General features: G+C 38.1%; 1 protein-coding gene across 4 annotated transcripts in view; it reads left to right on the forward strand.

The window, feature by feature from the left end:
• The first annotated feature begins 217 nt into the window (after nucleotides 1–217).
• Nucleotides 218–27,652, forward strand: part of IREB2 (iron responsive element binding protein 2) — a 73,508-nt gene continuing 46,073 nt past the window's right edge. For 2 of the 4 annotated variants that reach the window (XM_077128578.1, XM_077128577.1), the window contains exons 1-2: nucleotides 924–1,060; nucleotides 2,529–2,618. In XM_077128578.1, coding sequence (XP_076984693.1) covers nucleotides 1,042–1,060; nucleotides 2,529–2,618 — 109 coding nt within the window. In that variant the 5' untranslated portion in view covers nucleotides 924–1,041. Of the gene's footprint in view, nucleotides 237–702; nucleotides 774–923; nucleotides 1,061–2,528; nucleotides 2,619–27,652 lie in introns of those variants that run through there. The other 2 variants (XM_077128579.1, XM_077128580.1) reach the window with 2 other exon arrangements.

Raw genomic sequence — 27,652 nt, forward strand, 5'->3', positions numbered from 1 at the left:
CAGCTCTGGGGATTTTGAGTCTGAGTGGCGGCGCCCAACAGGTGCTAAGACACGCTCCTGGGCTGAGCGTACGGGGTGGGGTTACAGGTATCCTGGAAAGCATCAGCATATAACTAATAACTGAAGCCAACGGAGAGGGTGACATGGGCCAGGGACAACGAAGAGTGAGAGGAGATGCAAGGTCAGAGCCCTAGAGAGGAAGAGGAAGAGAAGCCTGAGACGGAGCAGCCGTCAAGGTAGGAAGACGAAAACAAAGTAGCGCCTGGGGTCCCCACGGCTGCCGTAAGAGTACTTCTCCCCAAAGGTCAAGGAAGCAAACCGAGCAAGAATGTCCACGGTGGACCTCGGCTTGAAGCATTTCTGGGCGCAGAGGGAGAGCGGCGCGGGCGACTCCGAGGTGGCAGCCGACGGGAGGGAGTAGGACGGCCGGCGCTGGACGACGCGCGCCGGGAGGGCTTGAGGCGGAGGGGAGTAGTTTTAAAACGGGAGAAATTTAAACACCACTAACTGTTGGGAAGGCGTGAGGAGGACGGGAAAGACTGAAATACAGGCGTGCAAGGAGAAAGTCGTTCATCCACCGAAGGCCGAGCGCCGACGGCGGCGCAGCTCGGCCCGACGAGTCTCTCCTCAAGGCCTGTATGACACGGCCACCCACGCTTCAACGTACGGCTACCTTTCCTGGGAGTTCCGAATCCGAACCCCCGGAAATACTCGCGGTGGACTCTACAGCGCTCGACCTCGGAACCCCAAGCGAACACTTGAGGCCACACAGAGTACGAACCAGGCCGGCCAGGCCACCTCCCCTGCGCCCCGCCCCCTTCTCTTTCTTTGTTTCCACGTCCAAGAGGTCGCGGGAGTTGGGTGGCAAATCTCGCGAGAGCAGACCCGAGCCTGAATCTGCGGCTCTCGCGGTGTTTGCGCGAGCCTGCTTCCTTCCTTCCTCCCCTGCCAGTCCGCTTGTCTTCCTCCCCTTATTCCCCGCCCGCCTCCCCTCTCTTCCCCCGCGGCCCCCTCCCCGCAGGGATAATATGGTCTCCGGCAATGGACGCCCCAAGTGCAGGTCAGTTTCGAGCTGCGGACTTGGGGCTGGCAGCCAGAGACGCGGGCTGTCCGGGCGCAGGATGCCTTGCTTCTCTCGCCTTGAGGCGCTCGGCGGGCTCCTGGCGGCGCTCGGGGCCCTCGGTGCTCGGGTCGTGCTCCCCTCAGGGCCTGCCGGCTGGGCCGCACTCTGCACCCAGGCCGCGGCGGCCGGGCCTCGCCGCCCTTGCCAGCCAGGGCGACCGCGACGGGGCCCGCGCTCCGCCGCTGGCCTGGACCGGTGCGGCCCGCCTCAGCCCGGCGGCTTCTCGGCACCCCTCAGTACCGGGGTCGGGAGGAGGCCCGCCAGCCTCCCCTCCGCGCCCTGCATTTGTGAGCGATGAGGGTGGGGGGCAGCGGCTCCTCGTTTGGGCTCCACGCCGCTAGCTGTTTGTTCTGCTGTCCTGCCTCGAGCCCCTCCCTCTTTCTTTGCCTCTGGGCACAGTGTGAGAGCCGGTCGAGGCCGAGCACTGGTCAGCTGGTTGTCCGACCTGGAAGGTAGCGCTGGGACTCCTCCCCGTGCCACCCCTCTCTTCGCCCGGTATAAAAGCGAAAAACAACCACAAAAAAACATGATTCTGAACGTGGGCTGTGCTTATCTGGCCTTATCCAGGACGAAGGCCCTAACAACGTTGGGGGTCCTGCCCGCCCACCACAATGAGTCTGCACAAAAGATCTGAATCTTATTTTCCTTCGAGACTGCTTCCCCTCCACCTCCCCAGAGAACGTTAGGAACTGGGGGACATTCAAATGAGATCCTTGGGTCTTTGCCGCCGACTTTGCTGTTCGGCTTCAATTCGTGCACAACCAGGAGATGTCTCTTTTAGGGAGATCTCCTAGTTTACCCAGATATTTTGTTGTCCACTTTTGTTGTTGTTGTTGTTCACATTTTATCTGTAGTCTTAAGGCATAACTGAGGTCTTAAGGTTTTTTGTTTCATTGTTTTGTGTTGCTTTTACTTTTGTCTGTTGTTGGATGCTCCAACTCTTGATTCTTTTTTAAAAGATTAATCCCTCTAAAATAATTGTGGAGTTCTTAAATTGTTCTGTTTATACTTATTCAATTTCCAGAACGTCTTCCCAAAACATGCCTGTACATCACTTAAATCATTCTTATCTCTTTACAGGGGAGAGTTAATTATCTTAAAAATTTTTACTTGACAGGCGTTATGGTTTTGAGCGGTACTGTGCAATAGGGTACCCACTAGCCACCTGTATCTTTTTAATTGGATTTAAATTAGTAAAATAAATAAAATTCAAAAGTTCCTCAGTAGCTCTTGGCACATTTCAAGTGCTGCCTCGTATGGCTAATGGCTACCACATTGGACACGCAGAAGTGGAACATTTCCACCATTACAGAATATTCTGTTGGACAAAGCTGGTTCCCAGGTATCTTCCCTTTAAATAAGATACTTTGTAGCTGTGTTTAACTGAAAGTGTTCTTTTTTCCAGGATGCGCCTTTGAGTACCTTATTGAACCATTAAATGACAGTTCACTTAAGAAGTTCTTCAATATACCCAAACTTGGAGGCACCAAGTATGGTAATGTTGCTTTACATTTTCTTGGGCTTGTTTAGTTTCTAGTAGTAATGCATTTGTCAAGCTGAACTGAAGAAATTTAAAATTTATTTCCACAGTGTTATAACAGCTATACCTATACATATCTCTTCCATTTTAAAAACTTGAGACAACTTTTGTTTGAGGGCGTTGTAGGCCTATAACTTCTCATTTAGAGATCTAAGTTAACTAGCAATAATTTTTTTCAAAGAAACTGCTAATGCAATTAAAAAGAAAAAACCTAAGCGATGATGTAGCTTTTAAATGCATTTTTAAAATTTTTCAAATGAATGGTGCCCACAGCTATTCTTTACCTGCCATCATCTGAATAGAAATCATCATCAGGACCCACAGATTTCAGTTGTAATCTAGTACTGGGCATGGTTTGCATTGACACTTTTGACAGACACTTGCCAGCACCTGATGGGACAAGCTTTGGTCTGTGGTCTTAGAAGAGTGAACTTCTTTGAACCCCAGAGCAATGGGAGGAGATCTTGATTTTGTTGACAGTTGAATAACTTTAGCAATCAGGCAATGAAGGGAAGACCTGTTTGGAAGAATGATTATTTTCTTTGTGAACTTCAGTGACATCTGTATGAAAAGATAAATTGAATTGCCAGCTCTACTGCAAGAAATTTTGGAGGGAGCTTTTGGTCAATCTTCTTGCTTTATTTAATAAAAGAGTATTGCTCTCATGATTTGTCTTTAGATTTTTTATTTTTATTTTTTGTATGCTGTATGGTGGGGGTCACATTTCATTCTTTTCCCATGTGAGTATCCCATTATTGCAGCACCATTTGTTGAATTTTTGTTTGCTTGCTTGTTTTTTGGGAAGTGCGTGGGCCGGGAATTGAACTCAGGTCTCCTGCGTGCAGGTGAGAATTTTACCACTGAGCTACCCTTGCACCCCCTATTTTTCTTTAAATTTTGATAGATTTAAATATCCTAGACTGCCAGTAACAGTATTTCCTTGTGCTTGTGAAAAGATTAAGATATTTTTGATTATCTTAGAAGATCTTGGTCTTAGAATTAGGTTGACATGTAAAAATAAGCAGTTTACCAAAATGAGGGCAACAGCCGTTACTTTGCATGTTTAGTTTCAGTGATTTATATCGATATATTTATTGTTAATGAGATCTATCATTTTCTTAGTGCTATATGACTTTCTTCCATTCTTTTTTTAATTGTGTCACTGATGATGAGTTTCATTTAATTTTAGAAACTAAAATTGATGTTTGTAAGAAAGATTTCCTACTTCCCTTTACTCCTCCCAAAACCTAGTGATTCTGGCCTGGAAATTTTTAACTCAAGGTTAAACTTCATCTTTGATGATGTTTTGAAAATTGAGTAAAAATACTTTGTTGTGGATAATTTGTGTAAATATGCCTAATTAAAGATGGCGTGTATTTCCCAAATGCAGGGAATCAGTAAGAAGCTGCTAAAAACAAGTGATCTAAAATGCATCAAAAGAGAATGATTAATAATGTAAAAGTTAAATTAACTCTGTTGGAAACTAAACTATCATGAGCATCTGTGCATAACTGAGGTTTTTATACCATCAGGGGTTTTATAGCAATGAAAACTGCAATAATACAATCAGTACCTATAAGTATAAATGCCTTCAAAACAGAAATTTGGTTTTTATGTGGTGGAGCCAATACACCGATTCTTTTATAGAGTGATTATTGGAATTTATTAATAATTATTTCAGTAATTTCATAGTAATTCCATAGTGATTTCATAGTAGTTACTCAAAGGAAAATCAAATTTAAAAGAATTGACTTGGAAAGAAAGAGCAACTTGGGTTAGAAGGTTTTTTTGCTTGTTTATCATCAGAACAAAAAATCTTTGTTGCATTTATGAAGGGGCCATATCGACCTCTTAAATGTGCTTACCAGGTGACATTGCTTTGGTAGTCATCAAGGTTCAGGGCCACTGTCTTCTTTGCCCCATTTCACATTCTGGTGCCTACAAGGTTGAGAATCATGGCTGCAATGAGTAATTGTTAATGAAGAGACTGTTCTGTCCCACGTGTTGGGGAGGAAAGATAGTTGAGAACAGACTTCTGAGTTCCATGCTAGCTGTATCAGGAATGCCTTCAGGTGTAAGAACTGAAAACCCACTGTACCGTGACTTTAACAAATAGAGGTTTATTTATTTCACATAAAAAGAAGTCTGGAGGTGGACGAATTGGGCTTGTGATACTGGTGTCTGTAAGGACCTAGGCTTCTTTCTTTTGGTTTTGCCTGCATTCTTATGGTTGAAAAGTATTGCTGCTGCATCTCTAGGCATTAAGTCCATGTTGCAGGCAGCTAAAAGGACAAAGTGTGGGAAAGAAAAAAAAAGCCCTCCCTGGGGACTTCTTTTTTTTTTTACATAGGCAGGCATCAGGAATTGTACTCAGGTCTCTGGTGAAAACTCTGTCTGCTGAGACACTGTGGCCTTCCCCTCCCTGGGGACTTTTGCCTTTATCTCCCCGGCCAAAATGCCACTGGCCACTCATAACTTCAAGAAGGCTGAAAGATGGAGCGTTTAGCTTTGCAGCATTTTAAGTAGAGAAAGGCAAGGTTGAGTTGTTGGAAATAGGGGATGAGTGATCTAGCTGGACTGTCTGCTGCACTAATCAGATCTGGCCTTATTAAATACTAATGCATTTAATACTTGATTTCTGGGTTTTTTTTAATTGCTGTTTTATATTTTTTGCTTCTCAAATTTATATACTCAAGTTGTCTTTATAGATGTGTGTATCAGAATTTCATTCATTTTTAGGGCTGAATAATATTCCATTGTACATTTTGTTTATCCGTTCATATGTTGATGAACTTTTGGGTGGTTTCTGCTTTTTAACAGAGGACACATCATTGATTACATTTTGCACTTACGTAATTTCGCTTATCATGATTTGCACTTCTGATATTCTGGAGCTACCAGTTTGGCACTCCAGTGCACTGTCTACAACTTAAAGATTTTGAATAACTCCTTTTAAATAGATCTTTGATTTTGAAAATGTACCTATTTCTAAGGAAGAGAGCGGTAACTGTTGACTAGAATACTCAGAAACTGCTTTCTGAAGAAGAGGGACTTGAATTGCAATTAGAGTAGGGTGGAGGACAGTCTACACTGGGGAATTAGATTGAATAGCATAATGGAAAAATGACTGAGGGGGAAGATAGTGAAGAGACTGACTTGGCTAGAGTGGAACATTTATTTTAGATTTAGTTGTTATTGGGCAATAAGGCCTCTAGCTGGTATAAAGTCCTCAGACCCCCTTCTTTCTCCCTCAGGTCATCTCATTCACCCTTTCTTTTTTCTTTCCTGAAGAATCCAAGCATTTATGCTGCTTGCTTTTTTCCCACTGTCTATAATTTTTTTCTTTAATTTCATTGTGGTAAAATATATGTGATATAAAATTTACCATTTTACCCATTTTTAAATGTACAATTCAGTGGCATTAATTATATTCACAGTGTATGTAACTATCACCATCTATTTCCAAAATTTTTCCATCACTCCAGACAAACTCTGTATCCATTAAGATATCCCTCCCATTCCACCCTCCCTCTTGTCCCTAGGCAATCTCTAATCTACTTTCTGTCTTTATGAATTTGCCTATTCTAGATAGTTCATACAAATGAAATCATACATTATTTGTCCTTTGTGTCTGGCTTATTTCATTGAGCATAATGTTTTCGTGAAGCTCATGCATGTTGAAGCATGTATCAGACTTTCCTTCCTGTTTGGGGTTGAATAATATTCCATTGTTTGTATATGCATTTTGCTTATCTGTTCATCTGTTGATGGACTTTTGGGGGTTTTCACTTTCTGGCTTTTGTGAATGATGCTTCTGTGAATACTGGTAGACAAGTGTCTGTTCAGGTCCCTGTTTTCAATTATTTTGGGTCTGTCCTTGGAGAAGAATTCCTGGGGCATATGATAGTTCTGTGTTCAACTTTTTGAGGAACTGCCAAACTGTTTTCCATAGTGGCTACCATTTGTAATTTCTTTTAAACTTCAGTATATTTCTGTTCCGTAGTAGAGTAGGACCTGGTTATCCAGATTCTACCTTATGGTCTATAAAGAAAGTCTTTATTTAGTTTTTTAAGATACTTTTTATTGTTTATTGGAAATCAGATCATGGTTGAAACCTCAAAAAAGACAAGAAAATTGCCTGTGTGAAATAGTCTCATTTTTATGCATATTTACAAACATGAATGTGGTACTTTTAACAAAAATACAGTATATACTGTTTTATAACTTATTTTCACTTCATATTTCATGAATAGCCTTCCATGTCCTTGAATGCAAGTATCTCTTGGAATCTGAATCTGTTTGATTTCTAAGTCAGGGAGCATGGGTTTGGATGGAAAGGGATTCTTGTGCTTTTCTACAGCTTTAAAGAATGCATAGTATTGCATATTTGAATGCATAATGGTTAGTTAACATCTTTGAATATTGAGATGGTTACTAGCTTTTCTGTGTTTGTAAATAAAGCTGTTCGATATGTTTTAGTATTAACATTTTTGTGTAAGAGTATCATTAAAAATAATTGTCCCCACACCCCACCAGGCACATACTTTTATTTTTTACTTACACTGGATAATATCTATTCTGGTTTTCACCCTCAACTGTAAAAAACAGAAATTCACTCATCTCAGCACTCAAGTTAAAAAAAAAAAAGTATTGTTGCAGTTTCAGGCATCAAAAAACAAAGAAAGCACGCATACTTTAGCAACCAGAATTTCTAAGGCAGGGACTGCTTTATCACTTACATACTGCCTCGTCTCTTTTTTTTTTATATGGTCAGGCACCGGGAACCAAACCCAGGTCTCTAGCCGGCAAGAACTCTGCCACTGAGTCACTGGTGCCCACCCTGCCTGATCTCTTTATCCTTGTTTCTATCTTTCTTTCTCTTTTTCTTTTTTTTAGTGTCTATACCAGTCTTCTATCTAAACAGCCCACTTTTCATACACATTTTGTGTAATGCCCAATATGGGAACTCTTGGTGGATCATGACCTGTTTACCAGCTAGTTAAGTACTGGTTGTCTTTTAGATTATTTTTTCACTTGTTTTAATGTAGTTTGGCTGGGCTTGTCAGATGTCCATTGCAAGTCCAGTTAACTTGCTGGAAGGGACAGTAGTCTGTGCTTTCTAATCTTTTCTCTTCCAGGAACTCTGGGCAATTACTCTGGAAAGAGCTGTGGGTAGGGCAAGCAATTATTTGTAATGTGTACATGTGGTACATAAAGTTCTAAGGATTACCTTTACCCAGCATGATCCTGCTATCCCTTGCACAACAAAAAAGAAGCATCAACCTTCCATATTTGCTGCAAGGATTTTTTAGCTTCAGCTGTCTTTGATCGTCCATTTCTGTTTTTTTTTTTTTTTTTTCTGGAGAGAGGCCACGTCTGAGCAACAAAAGACGCTCTCTTGGAGGTGACTCTTAGGCCTAAATTTTAAGTAGACTTGACCTATCCTTTGCGGGGTTAAGTTTCGTATGAACAAACCCCAAGCTCTGCCTGTAGCTTTGGTTGTCCACACTGCTTGTGAGAATGTCAAGAATTCAACTTGGGGAAGTTGAATTTCTCCCCGTTCTCACCACTCCCCGAAGGGGGTTTTGCAGCTACTTTTCCACTCACTGATCGAATCACTCTGGGATTCATCGGGGCATCACTCTGGACAAACCAGCAAAATCTCATGTCCTACCTGAGATTCCAAGTACTTATGGCGTTCAATCAGACTATCTACATAAATTATATTAGGAGATGCACTAGTCAAAATATAAATTTTGTAACTAATAAAAATTTTTTGCTTTAGTCTCACACAGAAGGTGACATTTTAAAATATTAATTACCATCTATTTTCAGTATCCATTTCTGTTTTAGACTAGGCCCTGTGGGTTGCACGGAACAGACACACACTAGCTATAGCAAAAGAAGGATTTATTGTAATGATACAGAGCAGCCAGTGAAATGTGGCTATATCTTAAGAACATGGGCCAGTATTGAGGAGGCTCTTCAGTTTTTACCCTAAGGTTTTCAAATTTCGGTCCCCCTCCACTTTTCTGCTGCTTTCACTTAATTCCAAACAAGGTTCCTCTGCTTAATCACATTGCACATGGCTCCAGTGGCAACCTCAGTCCCTAGTTCAGCTCATGACACTTATCTGATTCAGTCTCTGTGTCCTGATGGCAAATTCCTGAGAGATGAATCTAATTAATTGCTGGAGTGAATTTTTTCTCACCAGACTGTTGGTCATTGACCTGCCAAGGGATTGGCTCCTGCTTGAGTTTTGAGGCCGAGGAGGTAGCAAGGTGCTAAGGACTGTCCGTTCCATGGATAGCATTTTGGAACAGCTCTATGATGTATGTCTGTTATGCTAGCAAATAGTAACAGTTAATATGCTTACCATGAGTGAGTGAGGTGTGTTTCTGCGCCATCACCATTAATGTTTTTTCTTGTCTTTTTCAACCTCTGTTGGTAAGTGAAAAATACGTTAAGCAGAAATCTGGTGTTTTTTGTTTGTTTTTGTTTCCCCTTCTTAGATTCAATGGAAATATTTTAAAACAAAAAAGCAGACAAAGTAAGGTTAAATTCCTTTCTTGGAAATTGAGCCCATCCAGCCTGATGCAGAGTAGAAACAGAAATAATATTTTGACTCTAGGAAGACTGGGTATGTAGGAGTTGATCTTGTTGCCGGGTCTGGTGGGGTACAGGGCTTTCCTGTACCTTGTGTTTCCCTTTCCTTCAGACTGGTTTATTTTTCTGTTCTATGTAACTTTCTTTAAACCTGTCTACTAGCCAGTCAAGACTGATACTCTCTATAGGTAATTTCTTCATCTACTGTTTAAACCTGGAGTTTTCCATTTTTGTAAAATAAAATTTTACATTGTTTATTACAGAGTATATATTGAAGAGTACATTTAGGTCTGAGAGGCAGGAAGTTGATAACTATCACATATGTACTGGGTACAGTGGTAGCACAATGCATTTCAGGGGAATTAGGGAAGGGTTCATAGAAGAGGTGCGCCTGAGCCAAATTTTTAAGGATGAGCAGATATTTTTAGGTCAATGAGTAGAAAATGGGCGGACACTGCAATTAGAAAGAACAGTATGTCCAAGTTACACGGTGGTGGACAAATAGATAAGAACTGCCATCGTGGAGCTTTCATTATAGTGGGGAATTAGACATTAAATTACTGACTAATTTCAGAATCTTATTCTTAGGGTCAAAGAAGTTTTTTCTGAGGAAGTAATAGCTAAGCATGTTGAGGGATGAATTAGTCAAGTGAAAGGAGGTTGATGGTGAGACTGGCTTTCCAGGCAGAGAGAACAGCATTGTGCAAAGACCCAGAGATATGAAACGCTGTAGGGTGAGTTCCAGAAACTCAAAGCACTGACAGTTTGGTTGCAGTGTAGAAATGAATGGTGCAAAGAAACAGTGTCAGGCAGGTCCCGCGCCACGAGAGCTTGGTAGACCATATTAAGTACTTTGGACAGAGGACAATAGGAAGTCACAGAAGTGATTTTTAAGTAGAATGATGTGACAAGATTTGTGTTTTTACCAAAGATTGCTTGGGTTGTTTTTTGTAATAGTGTGAAACAGTGGTTCTTAGGTATTTCAGCCTCAAGATCCCTTTACACTCATAAAAATTATTGAGGACCCTTCTGAGCATGAGAAAGTCAGAATGGGCATTGCCTAAAGATCCCTATAGATTGAGAGAGGGATAAAAGGAGGAGAAACTATAACAGAAAATAGGATTTAACAGACAAATATGACTGCTGACCCACTATGTTAATATTCCTTCTAGCCTTCGGTGTTTTGAAGCACCTAGAACGAAAAATCTGAGGTGGTGGAATGGTGGCACATGACAAACTCTAAGATATGTTCTATAACTACGTGTTGAAGTGTGCTTTGAAAATTAATTGCTTTTTCTTTCATTGCTTTGGTATATATGTTATATTTTACAATAAAAAACAAACATTTAAAAAATTAGCATTTAGAGAATGAACACAGGATAGTGGCTTTAAGGCTTTAAATAAATAAGTGACTTATGAGAATTATTAATTATTAATAAATAAAATACTGTTACATATTTTGGTTTATTATGAATAAAGAACACCAAGTTAAAAAAAATTATTGAGAATCCTCCAAAATTCTTGTTGTGGATTATGCCTGTGGATATTTACCATATCTAGAAAACATTTAAATATATATTAATTTGTTTTAAAATAACATTAATAAATTACCATTACTATAAATAATATAATTATGAAAAATAACTTTGAAAATAAAAATTAAAGAAAAATAATATGTTTTTTGCAAATATCTGTTTTAATAGGAGAGAACTGGAATCATGTGTCTGCTTCTACATTTATTCTGTTTTGATAAAATTACTTTGGTTGAAGTATATGAAGACAGTTTGGTGTCACTCAGATATGTAATTAGAGATTCTGATTTCCAGTGGAAGTTGCAAAATAGAGGCATACTTTAATAACCTTTCAAAATAATTGGCATTAATTTTTTTGATACTGTGACAAAATTTAGCAAATGGTAGTTTCTTAAAAATTATTTGCTATGTAGAATCTGAAATCATATTAGTGAACTTTTCATATCTGTTATATTAGAATCGATTGGTTTGTCTTGCACTTTTGTTGAATTATTTTACCTTTGTAGGAAGTTGTAGCATTTTTGGTCTTTTTTTGTTTTGTTTGTAATTACAGATTCAGATAGTTGTAATAGGGGGATCCCATGCGCCCTTCACCGCACTTCCCCCACTATTGACGTCTTGCATAACTATGGTACAATGTCAAAATGAGACGATTGATGTTGACATAATCCATATAAAGGATATTCAGCTTTTACCAATTATACATGCATTCATTTTTGTATTTGTGTGTGTGTAGTCCTCCTCTGCAGTTATATCACATGTGTAGCTTTATGTAACTACAAGTACAGCCAAGATACAAAATTGTTCCATCACCACAAGGGTCCCTTATGTACCCCTTTATAACCTGCGTATACACATACCTCTCCTCCATCCCTAAATCCTGCAACCACTAATCTGCTTTCCCTCTCTATAATTCTGTTATTTTAAGAATGTTATATAAATGGAAACATATGGTATGTAACTGGCTGGGATTAGTGTGTTGCATGCATCGATAATTTGTTCCTTTTACCTGCTAAGTGGTAGTGCCATGATACGGATATACCACGGTTTGTTTAAACATTCTCCGTTGAAGTACACTTGAGTTGTTTCCAGGTTTGACTGTTAAAAAAGCTGCAAGGGGGCGGGCCACGGTGGCTCAGCAAGCAAGAATGCTCGCCTGCCATGCCAGAGGACCAGGGTTCGATTCCCGGTGCCTGCCCATGTAAAAAGAAAAAAAAAAAAAGAAAAAAAAAGCTGCAAGGAACATTTGTGTACTACGTTTTTGCAAGCATAGTTTTAATTTTTTCTGGGATAAATTCCCAAAAGTGTAATAGCTGGGTTATATAGAAATTGAATGTTTAATTTTTTAAGAAATTGCCAAACTATTTTCCATAATGGTTGTACTATTTTATATTCCCACTAACAGTGTATGAGTGACCTACTTTCTCCAAATTCTCACTAGTATTTGGTGCTGTCACTTTTTTTATTTTAGCCATTCTAGTAGGTGGTATTGAGATCTGATTATGATTATAGTTTCTTTTTCTCTAATAGCTAATGTGTGCTAGTGGTGTTGAACATTTTTTGGGGTGCTTATTAACCATCTGTTTATCTTCTCCAGTGAAATGTCTCTTATGATCCAGTCCCACTACTATGTGCTCTTTTGTATTTCTTTGATCTGTGAAAAATACTGATTCATTGAGTTAGGGAGATCTTACAACGTGACCACATTTCATTATACAGTTATATGCACACACACATTTATATTTAAAAACTCACATTTGTTTATGTCACCACTGATGGTGGCTTGGACTAGATTTAGTGATGGTGGTTGTAGAAACAAATTCAAAAGATGAGTGAAGTGTCAAGGAAGATGTCTGTGTATCTTGGCATAAGCATCTGATGAATGACGGTGCTGTTCCGGAGCTAGGGAATATGTTTCCGTTTCCTGGGTTGCACAAGCAAATGACATGAAATCGTGTGGCTTAAGCAGTGGGAATTTATTCGCTCAGAGTTTTGAGGCCCGTAAATTGTTCAAATTAAGACATTTTCAAGGCGATGGCTTCTTCCCCGAAGACCAGCATTATGGACCGGCTGCTAGTGATCTTTGATTCTTCTGTCACATTGTGGCATCTCCTGGTATCTTCTGAGTTCTATTTCAGCTTTTTCCTGAATATGTGTGTGTCTCTGTATATATATATTGCCTTGATTTAATCCAAGCCACCATCACATCCTCTCACCTGGATTCTCTCTAGTTCATCCGTCCACCTCCACACTTGCTCCACACCACTGGTTTTCAAAGCATGGTCCATGGACTCCTGGGGGGCCCTTAGATCCTTTGAAGGAGTATGCATGGTTAAAATTATTTATTATATATAAATTACTTATGTATATATATGAATTTCATTCTCTTATAATAAAGGACTCCAATAATAGAATTAAGACCCATCCAGATTAATGTGGTACACACCTTAACTGAAGTAACTTCATCAAAAGTTCCTACTGACAGTGGATTTACACCCACAGTAATGGATTAAATTTAAGGACGTGTTTTTCTGGGATACATACAGTGTCAAACCACCACAGAATGTAACAAGAGGTACTGATACGGAGTGGCGTGGGAAAATTACTGAGTTCAGTGTGGCTGCTAATGAGCTTGGAGATGTATCAGCATTGGAGAAGAAATGTTCAGTAGGCAATTAAGCATATGGCTGTGTAGCTCAGAAAACAAACCTGGACTGCAGCAGAACATTTTGGAAATAATGGTGTATAGATAGTCATAATTTAGCCATAGGAGAAATGAAATCCCTTAAGGAAAACAGTGTGGAGTAAGAAAAGTGGGCCTATACCTGAAGGAACTCTTATATATAAAGGTCAAGTAAAGGAATAGAAGCTAGCCAGGTAAACAAAACAGGGATGCCGGAAAGTATTAAGCTGTAAAGAATCAAAGATTTTACCCTCCTTGCAAGCTAACAAGTTAGCCTGCCATAGTTTCACAGATGCTGGCAGAAGACATGAGACTGCTTGATCAGTGACAGTGGACAGCTTATCACCCACAGCAGAGCAGTATCCATGGTCTTAGCATTTATGTGGGTTTCCCGGGTTACAGTTTCTGCAGGGTGATATTCAGAGGGCAGGTGACACCTGAGCACGCAGAGGATTGTGTCAGAAAAGTAACTCTTACTTACAGAACTCCAATTTTTTTTTGGCATTTATGGCTAACTGATTTTTTAAAATTTATTTATTAATTTTAAAAAATGAACAACAAACAAAAGCATTAACATATCATTCCGTTCTACATATATAATCAGTAAATCACAGTATCATCACATAATTGCATATTCATCATTTCTTAGAATATTTGCATCAATTCAAAAAAAATGAAAAGACAATAGAAAAAGAAATAAAATGATAACAGAAAAAAAAAGATTATACATACCATACCCCTTACCCTTTGCTTTCATTTATCACTAGCATTTCAAACTAAATTTATTTTAACGTTTGTGCCCCCTATTATTTATTTTTATGTCATATGTTCTACTCTTCTGTTGAAAAGGTAGATAAAAGGAGCATCAGACACAAGGTTTTCACAATCACACAGTCACATTGTGAAAGCTATATCATTATTCAATCATTCTCAAGAAACATGGCTACTGGAACACAGCTCTACATTTTCAGGCAGTTCCCTCCAGCCTCTCCATTACATCTTGACTAACAAGGTGATACCTATTTAATCCATAAGAATAACCTCCAGGATACCCTCTCGACTGTTTGGAATCTCTCAGCCATTGACACTGTCTCATTTCACTCTTCCCCTTTTTGGTTGAGAAGGTTTTCTCAATCCCTTGATGCTGAGTCTCAGCTCATTCTAGGATTTCTGTCCCACGTTACCAGGAAGGTCCACACCTCTGGGAGTCATGTCCTACGTAGACAGGGGGAGGTTGGTGAGTTTGCTTGTTGTGTTGGCTGGAGAGAGAAGCCATATCTGAGCAACAAAAGAGGCTCTCTTGGGGGTGACTGTTAGGCCTAATTTTAAATAGACTTGACCTATCCTTTGTGGGGTTAAGTTTCATATGAACAAACCCCAAGACTGGGGGCTCAGCCTATAGCTTTGGTTGTCCACACTGCTTGTGAGAATATCAAGAATTCAACTTGGAGAAGTTGAATTTCTCCCCGTTTCCACCATTCCCCAAAGAGGACTCCGCAAACACTTTTCCACTCACTGATCGAATCACTCTGGGATTCATCGGGACATCACTCTGGACAAACCAACAAAATCTAATGTCCTACCCAAGATTCCAAGCACTCACGGTGTTCAGCCAAGCGATCTACATAAGTTATATTAGGAAATGCACTAGTCAAAATATAAATTTTGTACCAAATAAACATTTTTTGCTTTAGTCTCACACATAGGGTGAAATTTTAAAATATTAATTACCATCTATTTGCAACACCCTGCAGTAATGACATTCCTTTGTTCTTCCTCATGCACAAACATTTTAAAAATTTGTACATTTAGTCACTATTATTATACACTCTAGGCATTCCTAGATTATACCACCTCAGTCTTTATCGTCTATCTTTCTTTGTGATTTCATTTATGCCCCCAGCCCTCCTCCCTCTATCATTCTCACATGCAGCTTCATTCAGTGCTTTAACATAATTGTATTATAATTAGGTAGTATTGTGCTGTCCATTTCTGAGTTTTTATATTCAGTCCTGTTACGCAATCTGTATCCCTTCAGTTCCAATTACCCAATACCCTACCCTATTTCTATCTCCTGGTGGTCTCTGTTACCAACGAAATAGTCCAGGTTTATTCACTAATGTCAGAGAACTCCAATTTTTTACCAAAGAATTTTTATAAATATTAATATATCATAGATAATTTTTAAAGCCAAGATTTGAGCCCCTTTTATTCTGTTCCTAGAGTTAATATACCTTTGCTTATTAGAGAAGTTGTAGGTTTACAGAAAAACCATGGATAAAATGCAGAGTCCCGGTATACCACCCTGTTATTAACACCTTACATTAGTGTGCTGCATTTGTTACAATTCATGAAAGAAAGTTTTTATGACTGTACTATTAACTATAGTCCATAGGGGTTCACTGTTTGTATTGTAGAATCCTATGCTTTTTAAAATTTTTATGGTACTAATTTATATAACCTAAAATTTTCCCTTTTAACCACATTCAAATGTATAACTCAGTGCTGCTAATTGCGTTCACAATGTTGTGCTACCATCTTCACTATCTATTACCAATCCATATAGAAACTACAATTTAAGTATTAACCCCTATTTCTTACCCCCCACGCTTGCTCTTGGTAACCTATATTCCAGTTTCTGACTATGAATTTTCTTACTCTGATTTTTTCATATCAGTGAGATCATACAATATCTGTCCTTTTGTGTCTGGCTTATTTTATCTAACATGATGTTTTCAGAGTTCATCCATGTTACATGTATCAAAACTTCATTCTTTTTATGGCTGAATAATATTCTGTTTTATGTATGTACCACATTTTATTTATCCATTTATGGTTTTATGGACACTTGGGTTGTTTCTGTCTTTTGACAACTGTGAATAATGCTACTGTGAACATTGGTGTGCAGGTATCTGTAGTTATCTGTTCAAATCCCTCCTTTCAGTTCTTTTGGGTAAATACCTAGAAGTGGGACTGCTGAGACTTACAGTAATTCTATACTTGCTGCCCTTTGATCCAGAAGGAGACACTACGTCTGTCTTTGAAAGCTATTCACTCCATAGATATCACTGGAAAAAAATAGTCCAGAGCAAAAGCAATGCCTCTGCTTGCGAGTTGTGCAGAAATACGAGAGACCCATGGAGAATTGTCTGCCAACAACATGGTAGAAAAAAAGCTGGAGGATGATGTTATGGAAACTAGTAGAAAAAGACTGTTTCAAAAAGGACGTTGTTAGCTCTGTGGGATGTTGCTAGAGAGGGCATTGGGACTTCAGCTAGAGTTGTCTCATTGGTGCTTTAAGGATAGAAATTAGGTGGTTATGGGTTAAGGAGTCAGTAGAAGGTGGACACTGGTAATATAGACAATTCAAGAAACTAGGTAGAGAGTTTGAAGAGAAGAGTACTTGTATGCTTTTTTGGTTTTGGGTTTTGGTTTTTGTTAGGTGGGGGCTAGAGGCTGTTTATATGCTGATGGGAAGATTCCAGTTGAAGGGTAGATTGCAGAAGAGGGTGAGAGGGGGTGATTGAGGAGTCGTGTGTCCTAAGATGGTCAGTGGAAATGGGATAGAGAGGTCCTTTAGAGAAGTTGGTATTATAAGGAGGAAATCCACAGCGGCCGTAACTGGGAAAGGGGTAGACTAGACTCAGAAAGACAAGCTTGTAGCCTTAGTAGTAGCAAGAAGTGGAGGTAAGATCTATTAGATAGTTCCTGTTTTCTGTGAGGTAGGAAGTGGAATTAAACAGAGACTAAACTTTAAGGAGACTAGATGAAGGTATAAAATAATTGTTGTGGATTGTGGCAAAACCAACAGATCAGAGAAGCAAAGTAGGATTTCTAAGGACTACAAAATACCCAGGTGAGTCTGGTTATCCTGTATTTAATTGGTACCAGTTTCCCTGGTTGATGTTTTAGGTTTTGTTTTTTTAATTTTTGAAGTTTCCTTCTCCTTTACATACACCACCTTTAAAACCACAATGAGATACCATTCCATGCTCACTAGAATGGCTATTATTAAAAACAAACAAACAAAAAAAAACATACTGAAGAGGATGTGGAGAAATGGGAGCCCTCACACATTGTTAGTGGGAATGTGAAATGGGCAGCCACTTTGGAAAACAGTTTGACAGTTTCTTAAAAAGTTAAACATAAATTTACCATAAGACCCAGCAATTCCACTCTTAGGTCTCTACCTGAGAGAAATTAAAACTTATATCCATCAAAGACTTCCAATAAAAAGATTTCCAAGAGAGTGCTCTTAGCAGCATTATCCATAATAGCCCCAAATTAGAAACAACTTAAATGTTCTTCATGGGTGAATGGATATACAAGTTTTGTCATCTATACAGTAGAATGTTATTTGGCAGTAAAAAGGAGTGAACTCCAGATACATACTACAACATGGATGAACCTCAAAAACATGCTCAGTGAAAGAACCAGATGAGTCTGCATATTGTATGATTCCATCCATATGAGATATCTAGAAAAGACAAAACTAAAGAAACAGAATATTAGTGATTGCTTGGGTCGGGGGAAATGGGGATTAATAGTATGGCTAAGGGATCTTATGAGGTGATGAAAATGTTCTAAAACTGATTTGTGGTGATGGTTGCACAGCTTGGTAAATACACTAAAAAAATCATTGAATTGTATACTTGAAAAGGGGAATTATATGATATGTAAAATATGCCTCATTAAGGTCATTTTTAGAGAAGAAAGAGCAATTCTTAAACAGGTAAGTGATATGGAATGGGCCAAGCTGAAAATAAAAGCAAGGGAATTGGTGTTTTATTGGGCTGATAGGATAAAAGAACAATGGAGCAAGTAAGCATGGGGTTTGGAGACATGAATCCATATAGGACCTAAACTGCCTCAGTAGGGAAAGTGATCAGGTGGGTAGTGATGGATAAAAGAAAGTAAGTGCTTTAGTTTTCCTGGCTGCTCATGCAGTAGTCAGCGTAAACAAGGGAAATTTATTAGCTCGTGGGTTTTTTTTTTTTTTTTTGCTTTGAAAATCATTGCTTTTTAATTTTTTTTTTACATTTTTTATTAATTAAAAAAAATTAACTAACACAACATTTAGAAATCATTCCATTCTACATATGCAATCAGTAATTCTTAATATCATCACATAGATGTATGATCATCATTTCTTAGTACATATGCATTGATTTAGAAAAAGAAATAGCAGGACAACAGAAAAAGAAATAAAATGATAATATAGAGAAAAAATAAAAATAAAAAATACAAAAATATATAAGAAAAAAATAAAAAAAACTATAGCTCAGATGCAGCTTCATTCAGTGTTTTAACATAATTACATTACAATTAGGTAGTATTGTGCTGTCCACTTTTTTTTTTTTTTAAGAAATCATACCATTCTACATATGCAATCAGTAATTCTTAACATCATCACATAGATGCATGATCATCGTTTCTTAGTACATTTGCATCGGTTTAGAAGAACTAGCAATACAACCGAAAAAGATATAGAATGTTAATATAGAGAAAAAAAATAAAAGTAATAATAGTAAGAACAAAACAGAACAAAACAAAACAAAACAAAAACCTATAGCTCGGATGCTAGCTCGTGGTTTTGAGGCTAGAAAAGAGTCCAAATCAAGATACCATCGAGGGAAGGCTTTCTTCCCCAGTGTCCTGTGACTGGCTGCTTGCAATCCTGGGTAGTCGGCTCCTGTGCACACACAGCCTCTCCTGGCTTCTTCCTTTTCTTCTGGGTTTCACTGACCTACTACTGCTTCTGGCTTCCTGTGGCCTTCTCTCTGAGTTTCATTCCTCTTATAATAAGATTAAGACCCAACGTGATTTGAAGTGGGTGACACCTTAATTGAAGTAACCTCATCAGAAGGTCCTATTTATAGTGGATCCACAGCCTCAGGAATGGATTAAGTTTGAGAACATGTTTTTATGGGATGTACACCTCCAAACCATCACAGTAAGTTTGTGGGATCTCCATGATATTGAAGAACAGATGTAATAAGGATGGGGGTCAGAGAGGTTTGGAAGTTTATAAAACTCTTAACTTGGTGTAGTTGAAGCATAAAAGTATATGTGAAGGTGGAGTGAGAAGACTGGGAGTGAAAAAAGGGATAAAAGATTTTTTTGTACTTTGTTTCTGTTCCAAAGAAAAGATATGGAATTAATAGTATTGAAAAAACAAATCATTACATCTTTGTCCATTTTCCTGCAACTGCTAGCATGGCTCTCTACTGTTATATTTCTTCTACTGTAATATCTCCCTTTTTGGCTTAGTTAAGGATTAAAGGAGATAATGAATGTAAAACACCTCAATCTTTGCTCCTTTGTAGGTCCTAAATAAATGATAACTGCAGATGTTATTAGAAAAGTTGAATAAGAACGTTTTATTAGTTACCTTTTGCTGTATAGCAAAGCTTTGTGGCTTAAAGCAACAGTAAACATTGTCTCTCTAGTTTCTGTGGGTCGTGAATTTGAGAATGGCTTAGCTGAGCACTTCTGGCTCAGAGTCTTTCATGAGGTTGTAGCCAGGTATTAGTTGAACCTTAGTTATCTGAAGGCCTAACTGAGGCAGAGGTCTACTTCAAATGTACTCACTCCCGTGACTGGGAAGTTGTTACTAGTTGTTGGCAAAGAGTCTAGTTCTTCTCCACAGTGCTGCTGATTGTCCTCACAGGCTGCTGACTTCCTCCAGAGCAAGGAATCCGAGAGAGGAAGGCTGGAACCAAACTAACTTAAGACCTAGTTCTGAAAGTCATACACTGTCATTCCTACCAAATTCTGTTGCCCAGACCAGATCTGCTTCTGTGTGGCATAAGCTCATGATTACCGAGGGGAGGATTATTGGTATCATTTTGGAGGCTCACTACAATGGGAAAAATAAGGAATACATTTTGTAGATTTTCTTTGTGGCGGTTGATTTATATTTATTTTGAAGCTTCATTGAAGTTTACTTTTAGTAGTCACTATTAGGAATTTAGAGAAATTTTCAATAGTTAGTACTTAACAAAAGGTCCAGTTAACATTTATAGCTAGTTTGGTTTTTTTTTTCCTCTGAAGCACCCTTATTTGATAATTGCTTTTTAATTTAATATTTAATTGTTTTTCAGAATGATCAAATTAGAAACTAGTAGCATTACGAGGCTTCCCTAGTTTGCACTCCCCCCAAAATACTGTTTTCAATTCTCTTCATTGTTTCTTCTAATAATTTCTTCCATATTGTTAAATAGCCTTTAATATACTTCTCTTTCTTGATTTTTCAGTTTTTGACTGGAAAATGAGAGTTTAACATGTTTCTTCTCCCTTGCATATCCCTTGCACCTCTTAGTATAACTATAATTTTTTGTTAAATCAGTATTCATTGTTTAAATTAGTATGACTTTAAATATTCTCAACCAACCCATGTAGTAAATTATGATTACATTTCATTTCTATACAGTTTTCTTTTTCCTGTAATTAATGATTGCCTTTCTTTCTTAGCTGAGTTTTCTATGTCATTTCCAAATTCTCCAAAAGAACTAGTTTAATGGCTCTTAGTATAAATACTTCAGGTAACCTAGCATGTTTTCCACCCACTTCTTTTGGTGATATTTCATCTGGACCCCATCTTTCTGCTCCAGTTGAGGCTGATTGCATTGTAGGCCTGCTGCCCTGCTGCTTTCCTTAGGAGAGTCTCTTTCCTTTCTCCTGTGTTGAAGACTGCATTTCCTAGATTTCATTATTTCCTATGTTCTGTTAACTCTCTTGTTTTATAGAGCTTATCCTCCAGTAGCTTCCTAAGAAAGCATTCCTGGGGAGTAAGTTTCTGAGACCTTAATGATTGGTTGATAGTTTGCCAGTGTATAAATTTCTAGGTTGAGAATTATTTTCACTTGGAATTTTGAGGCATTGTTCCATTGACTTTTAGCTCCTAATACTCCTTTTAAGAAATTCCAGGTTATTTTAATTCCTAGTCTTTGTTTCTCGTTGTCTTTTACTTTTAGACATTTAAGTTTCTGCTTTCTGTGCTTTCTTCTGCTCAGTCCATGACGAGTCATCCTTGCATTTTCTACCTTCCAAATTTTTGTTGGTTTCTATTCTCCCTACTTCTTTATTCTTTTGAGTTTATACATCTTTTTCTTTCTTTATGTCATCTTAGTGAGTTTAAGGAGGTAATGGAAATGTTTACTGGTGTATATTTTAACCATGTTTAACTAGAAATCTAATGAGATTCTTTCTATGAAGATACTTTAGACAAAAATTAATATTCCTTAAGATGACGAAGTGAGAAGGTTCGTCCTCCCACTAACAGCTTTAAGCAACCAGCGAGAACTGGCAAAAACATCTGAGAGCCCCAGAAAATAGTTAAAGGCTTACAGAAACCGGTGAGCTGTGATCCTGAAACCCTGTTGCTCAGTATATGCCTGGAGGAACTGAGTGAGGGACACGAATGGACATTTGCACACTGGTGTTTCTGACGGCAGTATTCATTATCAACAATGAATGGAGGTGTCATAAGGGTACAAGGACTGAGAAATGAAAGGGGGAACTATGGTGTATACATACAGTAGTCCATACTACTGAGCATCAGCAAGAAAGAGTGAAGTTGTGAGGCATACAAGTCAACGAATGAACTTTAAGAGCCATATGTGGAATGAAATGTCAGGAACAAAAAGACAAATATTATGCCTCAATCATATGGCCTAACTATATAATATAAAAACTTGGTGAATTAAAGTTGAAAGCGTGGATTATCAATTTGGGGCTTATTGTAAAGAGTCCTAGATTGTAAACTCTTACAGCAGTCACATATATTCAGGAAGTGTACTGTTAATTCTAAATCCTGAGATACTGGTTGTATATGGTCTTTCCCAGAAACTTCAGGTATCTGTGTGGCACCTGAGATTCAGAGCTCTGTAGCTATGAAAGTCAGCAGTACCCCATACAGGAACTGTTTAAAAAGTCGAAAAATGATCAGACATTGAGTAGAGATATGAATGAAGCTGATCTGGATAGGACTAAGGTATATCAGAAGACTGGGTAAAGGATGATATCATCCATATTTTAAAACTTCAACTTCTGTGTGAGACTAAAGGAAGAAATGTTTATTTGGTGCAAAATTTATATTTTGGGTAGTGCATTTCCTAATTTAACTTGTATGGTCAGTTTAGTTGAATACCATAAGTACATGGAATCTTGAATAGGACATGAAATTTTGCTGGTTTGTCCAGGTTAGTGTGATGCCCCAATAAATCCCAGAATGATTTGGACAGTAAATGAAGAAATATTTGCAAAGCCCCCTTGGGGGAATGGGGAGAAAGGGAAAAATATCCAGCTTCCCCATTTGGAGAATTTCTCATGTTCTTGCAAGCAGTGGGGACAACCAAATCAAAAGGCTGAGCCCTCGATCTTGATGTTCGTGAAACTTATTCCTGCAAAGAATAGGCTAAACCTACTTAAAATCAGGCCTAAGAGTCACCCCCAGAGAACTTATGTTGCTCAGATGTGGCCTCTCTCTCTAAGCCAACACAGCAAGTGAACTAACTGTCCTCCCCCCTCACACACGGGACACTCTTAGGAGTGTAAATCTCCCTGGCAACATGGGAGAGAAAACCCGGGATGAGCTAGGACCTGGCATCGAGGTTTGAGAAAACCTTCTTGACCAAAAGGGGGAAGAGAGAAATGAGGCAAAATAAAGTGTCAGTGGCTGAGAGATTTCAGACAGAGTCGAGCGGTTATCCTGGAGGTTATTCTTATGCATTATATAGATACCCCTTTTTAGTTGATGGCGTATTTGAGTGGCTAGAGGGAATTACCTGAAATTGTAGAGCTCTGTAGAGCTGTGTTCCAATAGCCTTGTTTTTGAAGATGATTTATAATGATACGGCTTTTACAGTGTGACTGTGTGATTGTGAAAACTTCCTGTCTGTTGCTCCTTTTATCTAGGGTATGGACAGATGAGTAAAAAAATGGATAAAAAATAAATAATAGAGGCGACAAAGGTTAAAATAAATTGGATAGATAGGAAACTAGTGGTCAATGAGAGGGAAGGGTAAGGGGTATGGTATGTATGCGTTTTTTCTTTTTTCTTTTTCTGGAGTGATGCAAGTGATGCAGATGTTCAAAAAAATGATCATCGTGATGAATACATAATATATGTGATTATATTGTGAGCCATTGATTGTACACCATGTGTGGAATGTTTGTATATTAAGTTTTATCGATAGAAAAATATATATATTATATATATATATATAAAAGAAACCCAGTGAGTTCTGACTTAAAAAAAAAAAAAAAAAGACAGCTTAAAAGCCCTGGAATCTTGTGGTGCCCTGACTGGCCCCTACCCCATCCTCTGCACTGGCTCCAAGTGCAAGTCCCTAATCCCAGTTCTGGAAGGAGTAACCTTTGTGTACATACTAGGAGCATACATGTCTAGCACAGTCTGACAGGCACCAGCCTGAGGGACTGAACATTGGTACTTATGGGGGTTGTGTAAGTGAGTATTCTTGGTTTTAGGAAATGTACATGGCAGTAAAAAGTCATCAGTGAGCATGATGTATACAACCTACATCCAGGTGTTCAGAAAATGGATTGATAAATAGGTAGATAGATAGATGGATGGATGGGTAGATAAATGGCTTGTTGTGTGGATAAAAAGAATGATATGGCAAATGTGACGAAAAATTAAGATTGGTAGATCTGGGGCAGTAGATTTTGTTGGAGCTCTGTATAGGTCTTATTTTATAACTTTCCTGTAAGTTTGAAAGTATTTCAAAATAAGGTTTTAAAAATTAATATTCATGAGATTGATTTTTCAGAAACTATAAGAGGCTAATCTTGGGTAGTCTCTTCTGTAGTGTTACTTTCCTTCTCATTATCTCCAAATGGTCTATTTAAAAATCTACCCCCCCCCCCCCAATTCCCCTTGTTTTTTAGGGCTCTGTGATGTTTCTGGTTGGGGTGAGGTTGAAAACTGGTACTTGTTAAATTACCTACTTATTTGCCATAAGCTGTTTGAGTTTGTTCAGTTTTTTTTTTTTTTTTCAGTGTATTAGATGAAGTAAGGTATCTTCACATCTCTTTTAGGTAGCTGGCATTCCCATCTTAAAAGAGAAAATATATAAACTTGAGTCCCTTTCCTAAGGTCATACCAATTGTAAATGACAAATTCAGACTTTGAATCTAATATTTCTCATTCTGTAGTCTTTTATCCTCTTTACTTACAACTTCATTAATCTTTTTTTTCATTTGTGGGTGTGACAATTTTAAAGCATAAAAAGTAGAGAGAGAATAGTATAATGACCCACCATATACTTAACAGTTACAAACCAACATTTTACCAGTATTTTGTTACATATATTCCACCATATTTTAAACCTGTAAATACTTCATTATGCATCTGGGATGTATAAATACTTAAAAAAAACATAAACACAATGCATTATTATACCAAACAAAATTAACAATAATTCCTTATTGTGATCTAAAACTTGTATTTCTCTAGTTGTCTCAAATATATGTTATGTGTGTGTGTGTGTGTTAAAATTGTCTCCTATTTCAGGTGTGTTTTCTTTCATTTTCACAAATATAGCTGTTTATAATATTTTAAAATCAGTTTCTATTAGAGTTAAGTAAGAAAAGATTGCCTTAAAAAACAATTGAATTGTAGGAAATAAACACATATCAAACAATATTAGAACATTTATAAAAACCAGAAGAAGCAATATCAAACAATATTAGAACATTTATAAAAACCAGAAGAAGCAATATTACATGTTAGTAAAAATAAGCACTTTAAAGTCCAACATGCTTAGGTTCAATTCTGGCTTTGCCTCTGCCTAGCTGTATATCCATGAGCAAGTTAAATAACATCTTAGAACCTTTTCCTTCACCTGAAAGTGTAGATGATGATAATATCTACATCATAGGGTTAGTGTGAAGATGAAGCTAGATGCTGTCTAGCAGTCTCTCTGAAGGGCAGTGTAGTGGTTCCACAGGAGCCTACGTGTAGGGTTACCACATAATCCTGTAACTACATTATTGCACAGACTTGGAAGAACTGAAAGCAGGGTCACGAATAGGCATCTGCACACTGGCATTTATAGTAGCATTATTCATGATTTTCAGTGGAGGTGGTTGGTCTATGGGTACTTCAGATGATGATTGGAAGGGCCAACCATAATGTATACATATGACAGAAATTTGAGCGGCTGCAAGAAGGAATAAAATCATGTGGCATACGCCGAGGTGAATGAACCTTGAGGACATCATGCCGAGTGAAATAAGCCAGAAACAAAAGGACAAACAATGTATGGTCTCACTAACATTAACTAACTATAGCGCCAAACTCTGAGAATGAAATTCAAGTTCATGTGTTATCAGGGGATAGAAGGTGGGCAGAGATTGGGCAATTGATGATCAAGGAGTACGGAATGTTCAAATAAGGCTGATAGCAAAGGTTCCTAGATTGTAAGCTCTTACAGCAGTCGTATCTACCCTGTTTTAACTGGTATTTCTAAATTTTGAGATGCTGTGCTCTTTGTGTATAATCTGGTAGTTCCCTGGAACATTGGATATCTGTGTGACACCTGAGACTCAGAGTTCTGCAGCTCTGAAAGTCAACATTACTCCACTCAATAACTGTTAAAGAAGTTAAAAAAGAGATCACATTCCAATTAGAGATATGAATGAAATGGACCTGGTTAGGACTAAGGTAAATTAGAATACGGGGTAAAGGATGATATTGTCTGCATTTTAAAACTTCCACTAATATATTGAAGTTTATTTTGTCCAAAATTTTTATTTTCTGTAGCATTCTATCTAATTTATCTGGTCTTGTCAGTTTATTTTAACAACCTAATTACATGGACCTAGAATAGGGAATGAGATCTTATTATTCTGTTAATGTTAATGCAATATATGGATACGTTCCAGAGTATTGTGGGCAGAAAATAAGAAAGTATTTGCTAGGTCCCCTTGAGGGACTGGGGAAAAATGTGAAATTATTAAAACTTCTCCACCTAGGGAATTCCTGATACTCTCCCAAGCATTAGGGACTCCCAGTTTAATAAGCCAAGTCTTTGATCTTGAGGCTTACCCCTATGAAACTTACTTCTCTAATGGTAAAGCTAGGCCTACTTGTAATTATGTGTAAGGGTCACCACCAGAGACCCTCCCCAGTTGCTCAGATGTGGCCCCCCTCTTTAAGCCATCCCTGCAAACAAAGTCACCACCCACACCGTATGCGGGAGATAACCCCCAGGGATGAGCCTGGCCCTGGCATAGTGGGATTGAGAAAGACTCCAGACCCAAAGGGGGAAACGAAATGGAACAAAATAAAGTTTCAGTGGCTAAGAGACCCCAAACAAAGTCAAGAGGTCACTCTGGAGATTACTCTCATGTAACCTTTAGCCATATGTATATATATTTAAAATTTTTTTCAAATATAATTTTATAGTTGTTCTTTTCAAAACAGGATCTTAATGAGGTCCACTCATAGCATTGACTATGTCTCTAAGTCTCTTTTAATCTATAATATGTTTTTACCATGCCATTTTTTTTACATTGAAGAAATTATTTTTATGTTGTAGGACATCCCACATTCTGGATTGGTCTGGTTGCCTCCTTGTAGTTTCATTTTTCAGAGTCTCATATTTCCTGTTAACTGTTAGAACTAGAGGTTTAATTAGAATCTGGGTTTTTGTTTTGCTGTTGTTTTTAATTCAAGAATACTTCATAGTTGGTGGTTATCGTTCCTGTTTCATCAGGAGGCACCTAATATCTCTGATGTTCCAGTTTTAGTGAGGGTACAGATATTACCATCTTGATCCATCCATTATAAATTCTCATCCACTTATCACTAATGATTCTAGCATTTACTTATATAATCATTGCCTAGATCCATTGTTTTATTGGGTATTGCACATTGATGATTTTTGTAATTATATAATTCCTTCTATATTTATTAGCTGTAATTCTTCTATAGAGAACTTTATCTCTTTAGTTATTTGGTTACTTGGAATAGTAAGATTAGTGCTTGATTTTTCTCCCCTTTATTTGTCAGTTTTCAGAGTAGTTAGGTAATGCCCTAGGAACTTCCATTGGTGATCAATGAAGAGTTATTTTAGAGTGATTATGAACTAAGGGTTATTTATGGATTTGCTGTATTTCAGTAAATTACAGTCATTGTCCTT

This window comes from Tamandua tetradactyla, chromosome 14, assembly GCF_023851605.1.
Source record: "Tamandua tetradactyla isolate mTamTet1 chromosome 14, mTamTet1.pri, whole genome shotgun sequence".
NCBI lineage: Eukaryota > Metazoa > Chordata > Mammalia > Pilosa > Myrmecophagidae > Tamandua > Tamandua tetradactyla.